The 17,276-nt window shown below is 39.2% G+C and overlaps 1 protein-coding gene across 2 annotated transcripts in view; it reads right to left on the bottom strand.

Moving 5' to 3' along the window:
* Nucleotides 1–4,043: 4,043 nt before the first annotated feature.
* cckbra (cholecystokinin B receptor a) overlaps nucleotides 4,044–17,276 on the bottom strand; it is a 44,436-nt gene continuing 31,203 nt past the window's right edge. For both annotated transcript variants that reach the window (XM_017710116.2, XM_017710115.2), the window contains 2 exons: nucleotides 16,932–17,059; nucleotides 4,044–11,816 (listed from right to left, as the gene is read on the bottom strand). In XM_017710116.2, the coding sequence (XP_017565605.1) occupies nucleotides 11,287–11,816; nucleotides 16,932–17,059 (658 nt within the window). In that variant the 3' untranslated portion in view covers nucleotides 4,044–11,286. The remainder of the gene's footprint in view (nucleotides 11,817–16,931; nucleotides 17,060–17,276) is intronic.

Below are 17,276 nucleotides of genomic sequence, written 5' to 3'. Positions count from 1 at the left end.
AGAGTAGTGTAGCCAGCTTTCTTCAGAGGGCATTTTGCTGCCAGAGACAAAGATAAAAGCATTAACTGGTTCACTGGAAGGTCTAGTTCTCTGGGGCTTGCCCTCAATGACAACACAAAGACAAGAACACTGTATTTTCTAGGTAAGACCCCAGCTCACAAATGTTTACACCAAACTTTGTCATATTTCATCAGCTTCTGTTCAGCATTGCATTTTGTTCTACATCGCAATAATGATAGTTATGCAGAAGAAAAAAATCTTATGTGAGATGTCTGTAACAGTGGGGCTCTGACAGCACTGGTCTAGGTGTAAAGGAATACTGCAGCATGTTACATCTTGACTGTATCTGCTGCATTTGTAGCACATGCTTCACTAAAATGGACAATAAAATGTAAAACTTTTGCACAGGCCATATTTTAGATTTTATTTCATTTTCATTGTTAATTTTAACAGCGACAATGCAAATAAATCATTTAACATGTAAAGAACATGATGTGAGAAAGCAGAGAATCATTAGCTTCACACCCGCTCAACAAGACGTTCATTTCGAGAGGGTTAACATCACACACTCATAACTGTCACTGGGGCAGTACACCTCTCATCACTGGGGTGGCACCGTTAAGGGTACATCTGAGTACCTTTAGTCGAGGATCATCACTGTATCATAATCCATTGAAATTATATTTTCTAAGTTGTTTTGATGAGACTCCTTGTATCATTTCCAGGCTTTTTTTATTTTATTGCTCTGTTTTAAAACATTAGATAATGAAAGGGTACAAATATGTACTTTTCACCTCATTTAAAGTACACCATTAGTCCTTAAAACCACTTTTGTAACTTTGAACATACATTTACATTGTTTGTACCTCAATAGACAGATTCATCACGAAGACAAGCCTGTGAAGGGAGTGTGATGCTCTGGGCAATGTTCTGCTGGGAAATCCTGAGTCTGGGGGTTCTTGTTACTTAAACCTCATTAGCACAGATGTCAGTGGCCTCTTTTAGCAGGATAATGTTTCCTGATACACTGCACACATATTTGTGAATGGTCTGAAGAACATAAAGAGTTCAAGGTGTTGCCCCAGCCTCCAAATTCGCCAAATCTCAATCCAATCAAGCATCAGCGGGATGAGCTGGAATAAAAAGTCCAATCAGCAACAGCTCCTCCATGCAAATTATAGGAGTGGTGCAACCATCTAAGCGCTGGCCTTATCATCAGGAGATTGTAAATCTGATCCCTGGTGATGCTACAGCCATCCATGGCTGAGAGTCCAAGAGAGCACAATTGGCCTTGTCTTTCTGGGTGGGTAGGATGGCACCTCATTTCTCCCATCACTCAGTGCAATGCTAACCAGTGCAGGCGTCTGTTAGCTGACGTAGTAGAACTGGCAGTTGCTGCTTACCTTCAAACGCACTCAGCTGTCCAATGAGTCCACATCTCAGTGGGATGGAGGAGTTCTGGCAGCTCACAGGGGACCAACAACATATTAGGCAGGTTGTCATAATGTTTTCCCTAATAGATGTATGTGTTAATAATGTGTTTTTATAAGCCTTAAATGTCTGTGTGTAATTCAGAAGTCAAAACATGTTCATGCTTAATACTAGAGCACTGAAATTAGTTTTTGACAAAGTTTTGATATGTATGGCCTAAACAGAAGACCTAGCACTAATAGTAACAGTTCACCACTGCCTACACATACCAATTTACAATTGTACATGAATGTAATGATTTGATTAGATTTTTTTAATGATTTGACATGTAACTTGTTCAGTCTCATATGTATGTTTATCATGTGACATTTGCCTGCATTTATTCACACATTCAGTTCATACTTTTAAGTGCACCGGTCAAATTAATCCTAATAGAAATATGGAGGTGGGTGATGGCAAACGTGTAGAATTTTGTAAAAACTGTGAGCCAACAGTTTGCTTAGCATCTGTTTTGTTAGGCTTTTTAAATGTCAGTGCACAAAATCAGTGCTTAGGTGTACTGATTTTGGGGCAGGGTCGGCTTAGTGGTTAGAGCTTTGGGTGATCATGGGTTCGATACCCATGTCTACTAAGCTGCCACTGTTGGGCTCTTAAGCAAGACACTTCACCCTCACTGCTTCAGCAGTGTATCATGGCTGGCCCTAAGCTCTGACCCCAGACCCCATATATTAGAAAGATATATGAAGAAAAGAATTTTGTTATAATATGTAAGGTACTTAATTAATGTGGGGCAGCTGCATTAGTCAATAATGCTGTAATACAGATAAATATATGAGTCTGGTTTAGGCTGCTACTGTGGTGACTGCTACATAACGTACCGGACTACAGAACAGAAGAATGACATAAAAGTAAAATGAAAGTTGGTCCTACATAACCTGTGATTTGTAATCACAACATTTCAAAGCCGTAAATGCAAAGCTGCTGCTTCAGTTGGAAGCATTTAGATTTCAGTAGCAAAGTGATGACATGCCACATCACATGTTTCTTAAAGCCTACAGCTGCTCCCTCACTAGCTGATGTGGAGTACAAGGCTTGTGATCACATGGGTGCATTTGAGGCAAATGCATGTAAACAAATAACATTGCATATCAACAAGTGCCTTCTGACTGGTGCCTTAACAGCGTGATAACCCTTGGATTTAAGGGGAAGGAGGACACGGGAGTCACAGCCGAAACTTTTAATGGAGGAACTTAAAGGATTTCGACTTAGTTTCTCAGCCACCGGCAAGACAAACAGAACTAAACTTTCAGAGCGTTTGACTTCAGTCATTTTTATGCTGGCTCTGTGTCAAGCAAGCTCTCTCTCCCCCCCTCCCTTTCCCCCTCTCCCTCTCCCAGCCTCAAACATCTACTGAAAGACAGACACGCTAAAGTCAGCTGCCAGCAAATGACACAGGTGAAAAGCAAAGTCGAATTACCTGCTGGTTCACTGTGCCTGGCCCTACAGGTGACTCTAGATCATGTCCCCGCTAACACCTCAAGAGGGCAATGGCAAGAGGTTTTTATTTGACCTCGATGTCTTTCAAAAACAGATAGTAAAATTACAGATTGTTATGGTAAATAATCAACAGCTAAAATGTTAGTGAGGTTCTTAAATCTTTTTGTCTGCAACAGATGTCGCTAAATCTTGTGAGCTCTGTGAGAAAATAATTAAACTTTGAGAAAAGAAGCTGTTGTGATAACACCGTTTAACAAACTGTGGCAAACAGTGACTGGTAGAGCTATAAATAGCCAAACTTGGTGAAAACATGGAAAAACCCACCTCAACAATAATGCTAACTTCTGCTAGCATCTTTGCGTTATTTTAGTAGTTTGTGAACACGAAGCTAATACCAATTTGCATAAACATTTTAGATTAAACACAGACATTTGAAGCTTCTAAACAACATCCCATGTTGTATTTGAAGCTTGTGGCAGACATATTAGCATATCTTTTATCTTGCAGCAGTTTCATACTGACTCTAGAGAGCTGGTATAGAGCTCTTCTGTAGAGTTCTTCTGTATGGCCTAGAGTGATGGGGTTTTTTTCCCTCATAAAAGTGGTCCTACATATTGGAAATTAAAATGTGGTTGGTATAGTGTAGTGGTTGACACCTCTGCCTGCTGTTGACTGAGGTTCAATCCACCACCAGGGCAAGCACCATACACTATACCAATAAGACCCCTTGGGTAAGACCACCTGTTTAAAATTGTAAGTCGCTCTGGATAAGAGCGTCTGCCAAATGCCATAGTTGTAAATGCTCAGATGATTCCTCTGTTACTTTGTAATTATGCTGAGTTAATCTAATGCGTTAGAACTTCTCTTCAACTTTGGAAGTCTTAACCAATAGAAGAGTTTGCTTAACTATACCTACCTAGATACCATGAAGAGAAACAGTTCCTGACTGGCCAGTTTTCTGCTGGCCTTTTCAAGACTATCCAAATCTTAACAATTAAACAATTAATACTGTAATACTTGCAATGATTCTGTTGAACAAAACAATAAAATACAGACATGCACCTCTGAAGGCCCCAAGGGTTCCCCTCTGCCAATATATGATCATGGACAATATATTTCTACAATGTAGGCTTTATTTTAGCTTGACCTCAACAATACACAGACATTTATACATAACAAAACTGCTCCTTGAATTCCAAGCATGTATTTGACAGAATTAGAAACAGAGGCTATGACAGAGACTGTCACACAGTTGTTGCTAAGAAGTATGGCAGTGATAGTAGTCATATACATATACAAAGCACATTTTCTGTCTAATTTATCATGAACAGTAGTCAAAGACAGTTGTAAAAGTTTGGATGTTACATGGTTGGACAAAAATATGCTCAGTCAATATGCAATCAATATTTGCTTAATATTAGAAAATCTAAAAACTAATCAAAGTGCCATCAATATCTGGAACTATTCATAAGTAAAATGAGTAAAATATGCAAAAAAAAGTTTATGGAAGGAAACTGTTAAAAGAAATAGCTTGATCAAACATGCTAATGTGACTAACTATGAATACAAGCTCCACAATGCTACATGTTGGCTATATGCTTTCATTCATGGTTAGCAACATTAGCTTTTTTGACTGAACTAATCCTTTAAGTGTGTATGGGCCTGTTGACTCTGTTCATCTGATGCATGTGTAACATACAGCACTACATAAAAGCCAGAGACTGCTCTAAAGTTAATTCATTTCCAGTGAAATTGCATTTAAGCACCAGTTATTTTTTAGGAGACATTTCTGAGGAGATAAGATATAAAATAATCCACTTGCAAGGAAACAAAAAGTCAAAAGAAAACAGGCAGAAAAACAGGAGTTTCTATAATTAATGGTGAACTCCCAACAACTGTTCAAGACCTGATAGCCCACCAAAACTGTCACTATGAGATAAACGGTACTTAAAGCTTTCATCTCTGAGAGAGAGGAGAAAAATCAAGCTCCACTTTTGATCCAGATCTGAAATCCACAGCTGTCCATCCTTCCATTGTTAGAAGACAACTCAACACTGTGAGTCTGAAAGGATGTGTAGCTGTCAAGAAGCTGTTACTGAGAAGAGGAAATAGATTAAAAAAAAAAAAAGAAGCTGTTCTCAGAACAGTGGGCTGACCATCCCAGAGTCCCGACCTCAACGTCATTGAATTTGCTTGAGATTACTTGGATTGTGAAAAGCATAGGATGTCCCCACATTCTGAGACTGAACTTTGGAGGTGTGGAAAAAAACATCCCTACAGATCTCTTTGGAAAACTGAAAACAAATCTACAGAAAAGAATGGCAGCTGTAATGAAGGCAGCGTGGACAGTGAGTACTGAAAACCTGGTATTCAGTTGTTGAGAGTTAAGTGTATTTTCTTTTGAAAAATGAATCATTTGTAAATGATGAGTGTTTTTCACCGAAAGTAAATCAAATGAAGAGTGCTCTTTGGCTTTTGCACTGCACTGTAGTTATAGCAGTAAAAATGTATTTTGAGCAAAGTGTCAATTTGACTAGTCATGCAGGCTAAAACTGCCCCGGTAATTCTCCACCTACTGCACCAGAAGCCACAAAATAATGGACAAGAGTGTGAGCAGCGATGAGAACAGATTACTTGTAAACAACTTTACACTGCAGCTGAAGTGGGCCATTTTTCATTTGCGTAACTACCGTTCATTACCGTATGTTCCTTCTGAAGGACTATTGAATTACTAAAAAAAAAAAATGTGTCTTCACCTGAGGAAAAATATTCTTATTTTCCCAATCGCAGAATGATATTAATCACACAGACTGGCAATATGGATCCAAAGCAGGAGGGGACAAGATGAGGAGCTGGAAGCGGTATGACTTTTACATAGCGGAAAATTGGTGGAACATGAAGATTCAACACACAAACAACTGAACACAAGTCAGCATTAGCACTAATCAACGTATAAATTACCAATAATGAACACCGCCTCGGGTCGGCCTGCTTTGGAAAGAATGATCTGGCACTATGACACCTGGTAAACACACCAACCCGCACACGCTCGCTCACTCTATTAAGGCTACGGTGGCCGAGAGACTGTGTTAGAGCCAAATAAACTCCATTTTTAACCCCAGTATCACTGTCTCAATAGCAATTCAGGTTTGAATACAACTAGACAATGGCCTACAATCCACTGACTCCTTTGAAATCACCAGACTGTTGGCTACTCTTTGGATGCTTAGTTTACAGACACTTAACTGCATTTTTTCCACATTGTCCAACACTATAAATAAACAATGAGTTTACAGTGAATTATTCATATTGTATTTCTGCAAGTCTTTTTATTCAGCTATAAATCTAAAACCCAGCCCGATATACGTGCAGAGAAAAACCCAACTACAAAAAAGTAAACATGGAAATGAAGGAATAGGCCTAAAATCTGTACCTACCATACATGACCATATACACACAAAAACAGATCATTTGTTTTTATTAAGACATGAATTATTATTATAGATTATTCTATCAAAAACTCTTGCTCTAATATATGTTTTAACATACTCTAAACCGACCCAAAGCTAATTTCTACACAGAACAATTTCTACATACAGCAGCTAGAGGCTGCTATCAGTATAGTGTCAGCAGATAATTGAGGTTCAACAGCAGTAATTTAGCAATTAACACTATTTACATAAAGAACACCTTTTATTGTCATTAGCTAAGCATTGTCATTCAAAAAAATGCTTGTAGATTTATTCTAAAAGCTACTCGCTAAGCTGTTCACTCAGCGACCATGCTTCAACGTGAAGAGCTGAGCGTCAGCTCAATAGCGCACTTCTAAACACTCGTTGTTTTCAAGCACACTTGCAAAGGCACATACACAGTAAACTGTTAACAGTAATAGGCAACTGTAGGCTACATGAATACATGGGTGATAAGTGTACAGCGCTCTATGCTGACTGTATTGCAGTATTACTATGCACATCATTTGGTAAACACATTTTAAGAGGTTAGCAGGTTTTTTTGTTGAGTTTGGTGCAGTTTCCATAAGCTGGTTTTGGCATTTACTTTTGGAAAATTTAGTTAAGTAATTAGACAAAAGCAAGAAGAATTCTAAAGCAAAATTCCAAAGCAATAAGTGTATGATATTTTTGACATACTGCCCCAGTAGCACATGGTGAAAGATGAACAAACATTGTCTAAACAACTGGTTATTCATTACATATTACCAATTGTAGTGAATAGTAATTTGATTTATGACTGTGTAATTACACGTTAGTTACGCAGCAGGGAATTGAATAATGCTGCTTCAGTGTGGTACCATAAAAGAACTATGTCTGGTTACCTAAAAAACCTCCCAAGGATGGATCTGGAACCATCTTTGTCAATGAGATGTGTAAGTGAAGAACCTACTTAAAGTTTAACAAACCTCTACGCAATGCAAAGGTTGTACAACTATCAAGACTTCAAGAACCATTTAGGAACCTTCATTTTTAACTGCAGGACCACTATAGTACAAATTAAATTGAACTGTGACCACAGATTTTTGCTTACTGTCGAGTCCTTGCTTGTTGCCTGAAGTAGTGGAAAACTCCAGCTAAGGCATGTCTAATTTTCTTGTTATCCTTTCCACAGGTGGTGTCTATGTCAATTTGACCCTCCATTTGTCACTTTGAGCTAATTTTGATCTGCTTCAAGGCCTATTCGGAACGAAGGAGCCGTAGTCGTGGAAATTGAATTTATATTTGTCAGCTCCCAGTGAAACAGATTGACAAATCAGCGTGTCAAATCCTCAGAGCAAGGGCCGGAGGACTAGAAGGAGCTTTGCAGCACCTCTGGAGAGACAACTCCCCCACCTGGGAAACAGCAGTTGTACATCACATACATACTACCAACATACACAGGTGGTCTTTAAGGAAGTAAAGAGAGAGGACTGACTGACTGTGTATGTGTGAGAGAGAAAAGGAGTGGAGAGGGAGGGGGAATGCAAGCGTGGGCTCAGTGTACGGCATAGGCAGGGTAAATGAGTTTGAATTATGAATTCCGGTCCAGATCTGCTGCGTTCCATCTGATTACGCACATGTGAATGATGGAGGGAGAGAGCGGGAATAGCCGTAAACTACAATTAAAATTATTTCATGATGTCCTTCACCACGAGGTAGGACTACATTACATATCAGTGTTTACTCTGTGCTCTGCACTCGGCTTACTCGAGAAGCGGATCAATTAAATGAGGGCGCCAAAGTACATCGTTTTTTAATCGTGGCAATATTGATGATTTTTGCACTTAATCCCTTTAATCACTAAATGTTTTATTGGGCAGCGTGAGCATCCCGACCAATCACAGTTCCAGATTTGGACCAACGAAGGTAGGTGTAATCCAACAACCATAAATAATCTAAAGAGAGTAAATTTCACAAATGAAATAGTGCTTTTCCATCTGTGAACCAGTCAAAAGTTCCTCAGTGTGTTTTCTAATATACTGTAAGGCATATTGCAATCACAATATCATTTTACTATGCTACCCATATCATGCAGGGCTAAAGGCACAAAAAAGGATTCTTCACAGACTAACCACTTGCAGTTCCCTAAACCATCAACTGAAGGGCATCATTTCAAAGAACCCATTCTGGCACCTTTATTTTCAGAAGTGTAGGCTTTTATTCAGTAATTAACACCTATTTACCCCACCGGTGGGTCCAAAGTGCATTTTAGTCCATGTGGTTGCTGAATAATAAGCCTTAATCTTGGATTCAGGGTTAATGTGTGAATTCTTTGGTAATTACTATGTAATTAACATGTAATTTATGGGTAAGTTATGGGACCGAGGAGTAAAATTGTTCTTTCATAATGAACAGGCATCTGTTCTGTAATTAAGATTCTGAGAAACAAGATCAAAATGAGATTTGCCTTTAAAAGTGAGGAATAAAGTTAGAATGAAACACTGCAGTGGTGCAGTGCAGTTAAATCATCTCATCAAAGAAAATGCAGGCCAAGGCAAATCCGATTTTTTTTAAATCTCATCTTCAGATAGGAATTGAGATAAGAGGGCTCTCTACATGCATTAACCTCACTACAAACAGGCACTCGGATTGCTTTTCATATATTCAGAGAAGGCTTTGAGGCTTTGAGAGACCACAACTGTCCCAGGTGCCTCCTCAGCCTGTACAATGAGGAAGAAAGCAATTAAACAACCACACACAGGCAAATCAGCCATTTTGATTTTTTGATGTTCCGTGTGCATTTAAATAGTGTGGATTTAGACACCACCACTGGGGTCGTGGAGAAGAACATCCCCCCGCAGTTTATTATCCTTCCTGTGTTTCATTTTTCCCCAAAGCAAAATTGCTCGAGACGAGTGAGCGCCTTTCAAAAAATGAGCAGCTGCCTCTGATGCGGAACGGCAGTGTAGAACAGTGAATTATAATGGATTGGACAAGGACTTAAGATGGGTTCCATCTCTGTCTCTTGTTTAAGCAACGGAATTGATTTCACTGTGTGCTGAACTTCAAGAACAATGAGCTGGGAGATATGCATCAAAGACATGGACCTGGGACTGAGACGTGTCTCCCTGAGGAATGTCACAGACCCATAACAGAGCTCATCATAATTTGATATACAGAATCTGGCAACTTGGAGCATCAGCCCGGCTCAAAAAGGGCAAACCGAAGAACATAAACTCCCCCAACATCAGCTTCAGAATAGACAGTGAATAATTCATAGTATCTACAGACTAAAAAGTCTCAAGATTAGCACACTTACAACTTTGGAGGTAAAAGATTAAATTCTGTGGCTCAACCTGGTTCAAAAAAGGTTTCTAAATGGTTCTTGGCTTGGATGTTCAGAACTTTCAGATTATGTCCAAGCTCTTTAAATTTTAGAAAGGTTCTTCTTACCCTCATAAATCATGTTGTCCTAAACACTGGGATTGAGGCTCAACTTCCTTAAGTTGCTGACTGTCCAATAGGAAGAGAGACCGAACTTGCACTCTCCCAACGATAGAGTCAACACTTTGATGGTGGCATTTATAACTCACAACTGAGTTATCTTGATGTATAAAATGACCAAAGGCTCCTGAGTGGTTCCACTTGTCTAAGCCATGTGAGTCTGGTCACAAGTGATACCACAGCCATATGTGGCATAACTGACCTCGCTTTCTCCAGGTAGGTAAGATGCTCTAGACCAGGGCTGTACAACGTCAGGTCCCTTAGGGCTGGTGTCCAGCACAATTTGGTGATATACCTTCTTAACCACACCTGATTCATCTCATCTGTTAATTGCTCGGTTAAATGAGTGTGTTTGAGTTAGAGAACTACCCAACTGTGCTTGACATCATCCACCCCAGGACCAGAATTGTGCACCCCTGGTCTAGCCCATCACACTACATGACGCTGGCAAACTTGGGCATCAGTTAGTTGACATAACAGAATTGGCAGCTAGCGTTCTCTTTCAAATGTGTCGAGCTGTCTAACGAAACTGCATTGGTGGCAGTTCAAAAAGGTGGCTGGCTTCACATGTCTTGGAGGAAGCATATACTCGCTTACCCTCCCAGTTGGCAGCATCCTATGATGAGGGCTAATAGGTGGAAAATGGCCATATAGAGTGTACATAAACATGAAATATTAAAAGTAAATAAATAAATAAATAAATAACACCCATGTCCTTGGCCATGTGCATCACAGCACTTGGTGGTCAGAGGTTCAACTGTTGTCTTCGCTTCACGAACATGATTTATTGGGCAAACCGTCCCCAATCTTTTTTACGAACAACGTCTGCATGATTACTTTTCATCCTTAAGGGTTTCGGATTAAACATTTAACAATAACGGAAACATCACAACCATGCATGCTAATCAATGATGACTGTACCATTTTGTAGCCATTATGTAGGTGACCTAAGACAAGAGTGCTCTATTATTTATAGATTGTATCATGCAATGAACAATATTACATCACAGTAGGAATAACAGGGTATTTACATGATTTTCCTTTGCAGCACAGTGTCTGAGGGTAGATTGTTTTCTAAGGATCTGTCCATAGTTTTTGTGAATACCATGTGAGCATCAGTCTGAATGAGCTCTATGACTTGGTTCAACCTCTGCATTCTTTCTTATGTTGATACTTTAGGTATCCTTCTTCATGCTTTTTGTCACTTTTTGAGTTCTAACATTGATACTTTGGAAACACAAACAACTATTTGAAGCTACCTTCCAACACAGAAAGTCCAATAACAGCAGATAATCACCAGCTAAAGCATGCTGTATAGACTGAGAACACAAGATCAAAGCCAGAGACAAATCTCACAACAAAACAGTGCACTGAACAAGAAAGCTTTGCCATAATGATCCCGGACGAGCCCCCCACTTAAGACTTAGCATGGTCCCACCGTGCTAACAGTAGTGTAGCTAAATTTTGACATGGATGCTGCAGTGACCCCGGTGACGTCCTCGTCACCGTCCCTCCTCTTGCGGCGCTGACAAGGCAGACTGCAGCAGGCGAAGGTGGCCAGCAGAGCCTTTCTGAAGCGCTTGTTCATGAAGCAGTAGATGATGGGGTTGACACAGGCCGAGGTGTATGACAGCAGCTGGATGAAGGAGATCGGAGCTCCTGACAGGGCTCGCTTTGCTGAGAGCTGGTCAAAGGCTCTCCAGGTGTTTGCTGCATAGAGGGGCATCCAGCAGACAAAGAACATGACCACGATGATGATCAGCATGCGGATCACACGTTTCTTGGCAAGCAGTTTGGCTTCTGAGGTGTTGCTACGTGGTCGGTCTGTCTTGGGGGCTGAAGAGCTAAGTGTGGACAGCTCCATGGTTGGAGCCTTCTTAGGCACCTGGATGTAGCAACCATCACCATCATCGTGGCCACGGGACACAGTGCCATTCATTCCATTTGTCAGTGCTGTGAACAGAAATGAATAGCGAGAATTGGAGAAGGGAATTTATTGGAGTACCTACTACTCATTGACCTCAAAGAGTAGGGTCTACAGATGAACTGCATGATGTAGGGAAAACTGGCTGAATAGATGGATGTATGTAAATGAGTTTGTTCTTGTGACATCACAGAAACAATGAGTTGAAAATGGGTTGTTTTTGCAGCATCATTTCTATATAGAGAGAGTATGGATTGTAGAGTGAATGCTATGTTTTGGAACTTTGACAATGTTTCCATAGTACTTCAAACTCTACTGCACAAAAGGGTATATGGTATATTATATGGGTCCTTTAAAGTATATGCTTCCATGGCTCATCCTTCCTAACTTGACAATGTACTTTAGGAAAGAAATAATGAAAATTATTCATGCAGATCTTTATTATATATTATATATACATACACATCCTGAGTGGTGTCTTCAGTAAGTATAACTTGTTTCTACACCCACATATTGTCTATTTTATTAGCTTAATTTACCATATTACGCACTTCATTGTTCTACACTTGCAGACTCTACTCCATCTATTCTCTGCATTTTTTTGGCCCACTTTTACCCTGAACTTGAATGGTCAAGGCCCCCACAGGACCACCACAGAGCAGGTATTATGTGCAACATTCTCAGCACTGTAGTGACATGGAGGTGGTGTTACACAATACAGCACAACAGAGCTATCCGTAACCGCTCGATTAACACTCAGCTCCAAACCAGAGTTTTTTAGCCCTTCTTTGTGAGAGTGCTGGACCAAGCAGTAAAGAGGTGGTGTGTTAGTGTGTGTTGTGCTGGTAGGTCAGACACAGCAGTGCTGCTGGAGTTTCTAAACACTGTGTCCACTCAATGTCCACTCTATTAGACACTCCTACCTTGTTGGTTTAACTGGTAGATGTGAAGTCAGAGACGAAAGCTCATCTGCTGCTGCACAGTTTGTGCACACATGACGCTGTTGGCTGGATATTTTTGGTTTGTGGACTATTCTCATTCTAGCGGTGACAATGAGGTGTTTAAAAACTGCAGCAGCACTGTGAGTGTAGTGAGTGCATAAACACGGTGTACATAATGAAGTGGCCAGTCAGTATATTGTATGTAATTACAAAATATGCTCACATTTTTGTATCTGTTCACAGAACTGAAAAGTTCACATTGTTGAAGTGTACATTTTACCTTCTTATGATCATATTTATAAAATGTACAAAAGCCCAAAGTAAGATGCTTTTGTGTGTGTGTGTGTGTGTGTGTGTTGTATCTGCTTTGCTCTTCAGTATCCAATGCACAACTGATGAACACCACATGAACAACACAATCAGTATAACAATGCTTAAATGTACAGAGACTCGCTAGCTACACAAATATCTACAGTTCTGAACAAAAACATAAGTCAATATAGACACAACAAAATAAAAGCAACTAGTTTACTGATATAGTTTTAACCATCTGATCTGGCCTAGCTTGAATGCATAAATAGTACATTTTCCATTTTTGTTAGTCCTTCTTAAAGAGTGTTTCTGTTTTTAGATCCTTTTCCATTTTTTATTTGAATGATCTATTTCCTATTTATAAGTATTTTCGTATTTGTAAAGCTCTTTGAATGACTGCAGTGTATGAAAGGTGCTATATAAATAAACTTGCCTTGCTTGTGAGCTTATCAATTATTAAAACTGACCATTTTCTGACTGTGCTTCTTGGAGATACAGGCCAGCTTAAAAGGTACAAGAAACCAGCCATTTGACATTTTCTGTACTTTATTTAAATAGTTCATATCAAAAATGCTTATTTATCTTGAAGGAGAGACTGATCCTTCATTTCACTGTATCACTGAACTGAAACATCCATATGAAAAACTATTTATTTACTTTATTTGGATTTATATGAGCTTTGGGATGGGGGGTATTTCCCCATTTAATCACAGTAATAACTAAACATGTTGTCTCCAAAACGTTATTTTGTTGTGAAAGGAAACATGGTCCTTCAAAGCATTTATGTTAACATTAATATATACAAGGTTTTAGCTCAGTCATTTAGGTCAATATTGATTTAATTGGTTATGAGCTGTTCACACAATATAACTTCAATGTAAAAGGCAGCTGGTGTTTTCAGATGGTATAGAGAACTAATCACTCAGTTACAATGACAACATACTGTAAACATCATTTAGAAACTAGACACTATGTCGCTGTTTCAGGCTATAACTAAAGCTCAAATAAGGGCTCAGTGTGTGAAATACTAAGACACACATGAACACAAGGTAGAAAAAAACGAAAAGACTGAAAACAAACATGAAGAATATTCGCAGATCTTCAATAGCAAATATATTTTAGCAAATGTACATTAGCTTAAAAAGCATTTACAGTATTGTGCAGATGTGGTTTACGTCCAGTCCAACTGAGAATAAGAAGTGTTTGAAAGACAGTTCGGAGGAGCAAAGTATGTAGCTGTTCCACTATAATCCGTTTCAAACCCTGCTTCTGCACCTTCAGTGACCCAACAGACCTTACACAGTACAGCACAACAGAGCTATCCTTAACAGCTCAATTACCACTCAGCTCCAAAACAGTGTTTTTTAGCCCCTTCTTTGTGAGAGTGCTGGACCAAGCATTAAAGAGTGCGGACCTGAAAAGCCCTAAAGACAAGCCTTAGAAACGAAAGCTCAGCCATTTTACCTTCCAGCGGCTTCACCATGCAACCTCTCAACAGCACCCAGAAAGAATGGCTAAAAGGACCCCATGATGAAATTCTCTGGACCAAGTTCTTGGCACATAAAAAGCTTTTATACAACAATAAGCCATGCTGGCAGACCTAGTGAGAGCACAAAACCTCAAATGGGACTTTTTATGCATCTATAGTGGTTGAGAAGATCAGATATATGGCTTCACTGACACCTTAACAAGTACTTAATAGGTTTTAAAGGGTACTTGTGATACCCATTTTTGTTCTTTTCACATTATTGACCCTAGTGAACCAGTAAGATGTAAATTTTGGAAAACTCAATAACAACACTGATTCTGACCTCCTGATATTTTTGTTGTGAGGCCCACAAATGTCATTTCAATGTCAGTTCTGTCAGTAAGAATATTGTATTCCTTGATATTCAATAGAGTAATCAAAAACGGTTGAATGGTCATTTTCAAAAGACATTTTTATGACTACTAATCCTTGTAAAAGGCTCAATTCATTCACTATATGATTTTGTACTAAACGGATATTTTTTAAACAACCCTTTTCTATCTTTTATTCATCGCTTGATAGGCCCTTCCATACATATCTCATGTTTCCCATTTCATGTGCGGTTGAGCATTTGCTGAAGATACCAGTTGTCATAGGCAACGCTCATCTGTCAACTTTCTGTAACCACTGACCGACTGATCTCGTGAGAGTGTAAGCTTTATTTTGTAATTTGCAAAATATGACAGAAACATACATCATAGGTATTCTGAATCAGCAAACTAGTAAAATACTAAGGCCAATACTTAGCTAGCAAGCAAAATTTGAGTGTTGCCTGAATAATAGATTGAGACTAACTACATAAATAAATAAATAAATAAATAAATAAGTATTAATTATTCTTTTTTTTTGCTGTGTCAGAATGAACACAATGAACATGCATTTGATCAATACTGAATACTGTCTTTCTTTACTGTGCATGTACAAATAATAGCCAAATTAGCATGACTAAAACATTAGGAAACATTATCAAATTCATTATGATTAAACGAAAAAATGATTATGCATTTGGTGATTTTGATTCAAATAATGCTAAATTATTTATTTAAATTGAAGATAAAGATCAAAATAAGATAGCTATTCTTTAAAGAAAACCAGCAATATCAGCATGTGTCATTTTGACCACCTTTAAGCATCTGTGTGGGTTTTTTGGGTCAAGCATTCTAGGTTTAGTTAGGAAATATATCAACTGTAACTATGTTTAGCTTAATTTAAACATGACTCATGAGCTCAGACCCACTACACATATCAACGAGTAGTTAGTTCATGCTAACTAATTTAAAGAGTATTTTTGTAGTACTAGTCAGCACTGGCTGACTCCAGTATCCCACGGGAAAACAGTCTCCACTCCGTTTGGATTATGCCAATTTGTCACAATCCCATTCAGGTTGTTTACAGCCCTGGCCACATTTCAAAGGCCCAGTTTCAATGGTCTGAATCCTACAGCCCATGACACATAGACAAAAATATGTGTAGCATTTGAGGGCAACACTGAAGTCCTTGAGATGGGCAGGGCTGACAGCAAATCCAAAGAAGTGTGCTGTTGGATAGTCAGAGGTACAGTATCTGGGCATTCACTAGGGTCAAAAACAGTTGTGTCCCCAAACTGATAAGGAGTTGGTGCAACGGGTGGCTGTCAGCGTCTGGCCGGAGGCTGCCCGGCCGGGTATGTGGCAGTAAGGGTGTGGTCAAGCACCGTCTGTGGAGCAGAGAGCTGGTTTTGGTGTGAAAACGAATGGATTAGTCATGACGTCCACCTGTGTGCATCTGTCTCTCTGCCTACTAATACGCTTCTTTTTCACTAAGTAGGTGTTTAGAGACCAAAGAGAGAGGAGCCACAAAGCTCCACAAGTCGATGGTCTTTATGTCTGTTGGGAGTAATAGGCTCAAACCTCAAATTTTTTAAAAATGTATATTGTTAAATAAACTGTACTTTGCACTCCTGCCTCTGCTGTTCTCTTTCCTCCACATTACACTAGGGCTTCTGTTACATTTTTCATTTTGGTCAGAGCTCACTTTTAATGAACTACCCTTTCACCTAATGCTCTGCTGCCAAATGAAATGTGTAGTCTAGGCTTCTCACCTTCGACCTAAAAATTCACTTAATTATTTTAAGAGCACGAAAGAAAAGTGGAGTCAAACCCACCTAATGGACTTTGAGGCTTATTAATTAAACACAAATGTATTTGACAGAGCAGTCAATAGCTAAAATAACCCTAAAACTGAGTAGGCCTATATGATTAGGAATTCATTTCAAGGAAAGACATCAGTCCATTGGAGATGGATCTTAAATCAATAATGAGGCTTTTGGGCTTCTTGGTATTGATGTAGAAGTCTTTAAAAGAAATGGTTGGTCTGATTCTTACCACTACTGTCTTTCTTTTGCTCCAGCTCAAACTGAATCCCTCGATAGAGCTCTCTGGAGATAAGGCCGTAAGCGATGGTCATTACCCCACCTGGGATGAAAAATAGAATAAACAGCAGTAGGACGTACCTGAGAGAGAAAGAGAGCAAAAGAAGAAAAAAAGAATTTTGAAACAATAGACCCAAGACTTAAACTGAGCTCTTGAGCAGATAAGACAAACACAAGCAGTTATTAGATAGAGTACCTGCCTGTCAAATGACTGAGCTATGAGACTCGATACATTCATTCACTGATTGCAAGTCTTTTAAAGGCTTCTTAAATTAGTGCAGCCCTCAGTCTCCCTCAA

This window comes from Pygocentrus nattereri, chromosome 12 (assembly GCF_015220715.1).
Source record: "Pygocentrus nattereri isolate fPygNat1 chromosome 12, fPygNat1.pri, whole genome shotgun sequence".
NCBI lineage: Eukaryota > Metazoa > Chordata > Actinopteri > Characiformes > Serrasalmidae > Pygocentrus > Pygocentrus nattereri.
This window is presented reverse-complemented; position numbering and strand designations above follow the sequence as displayed.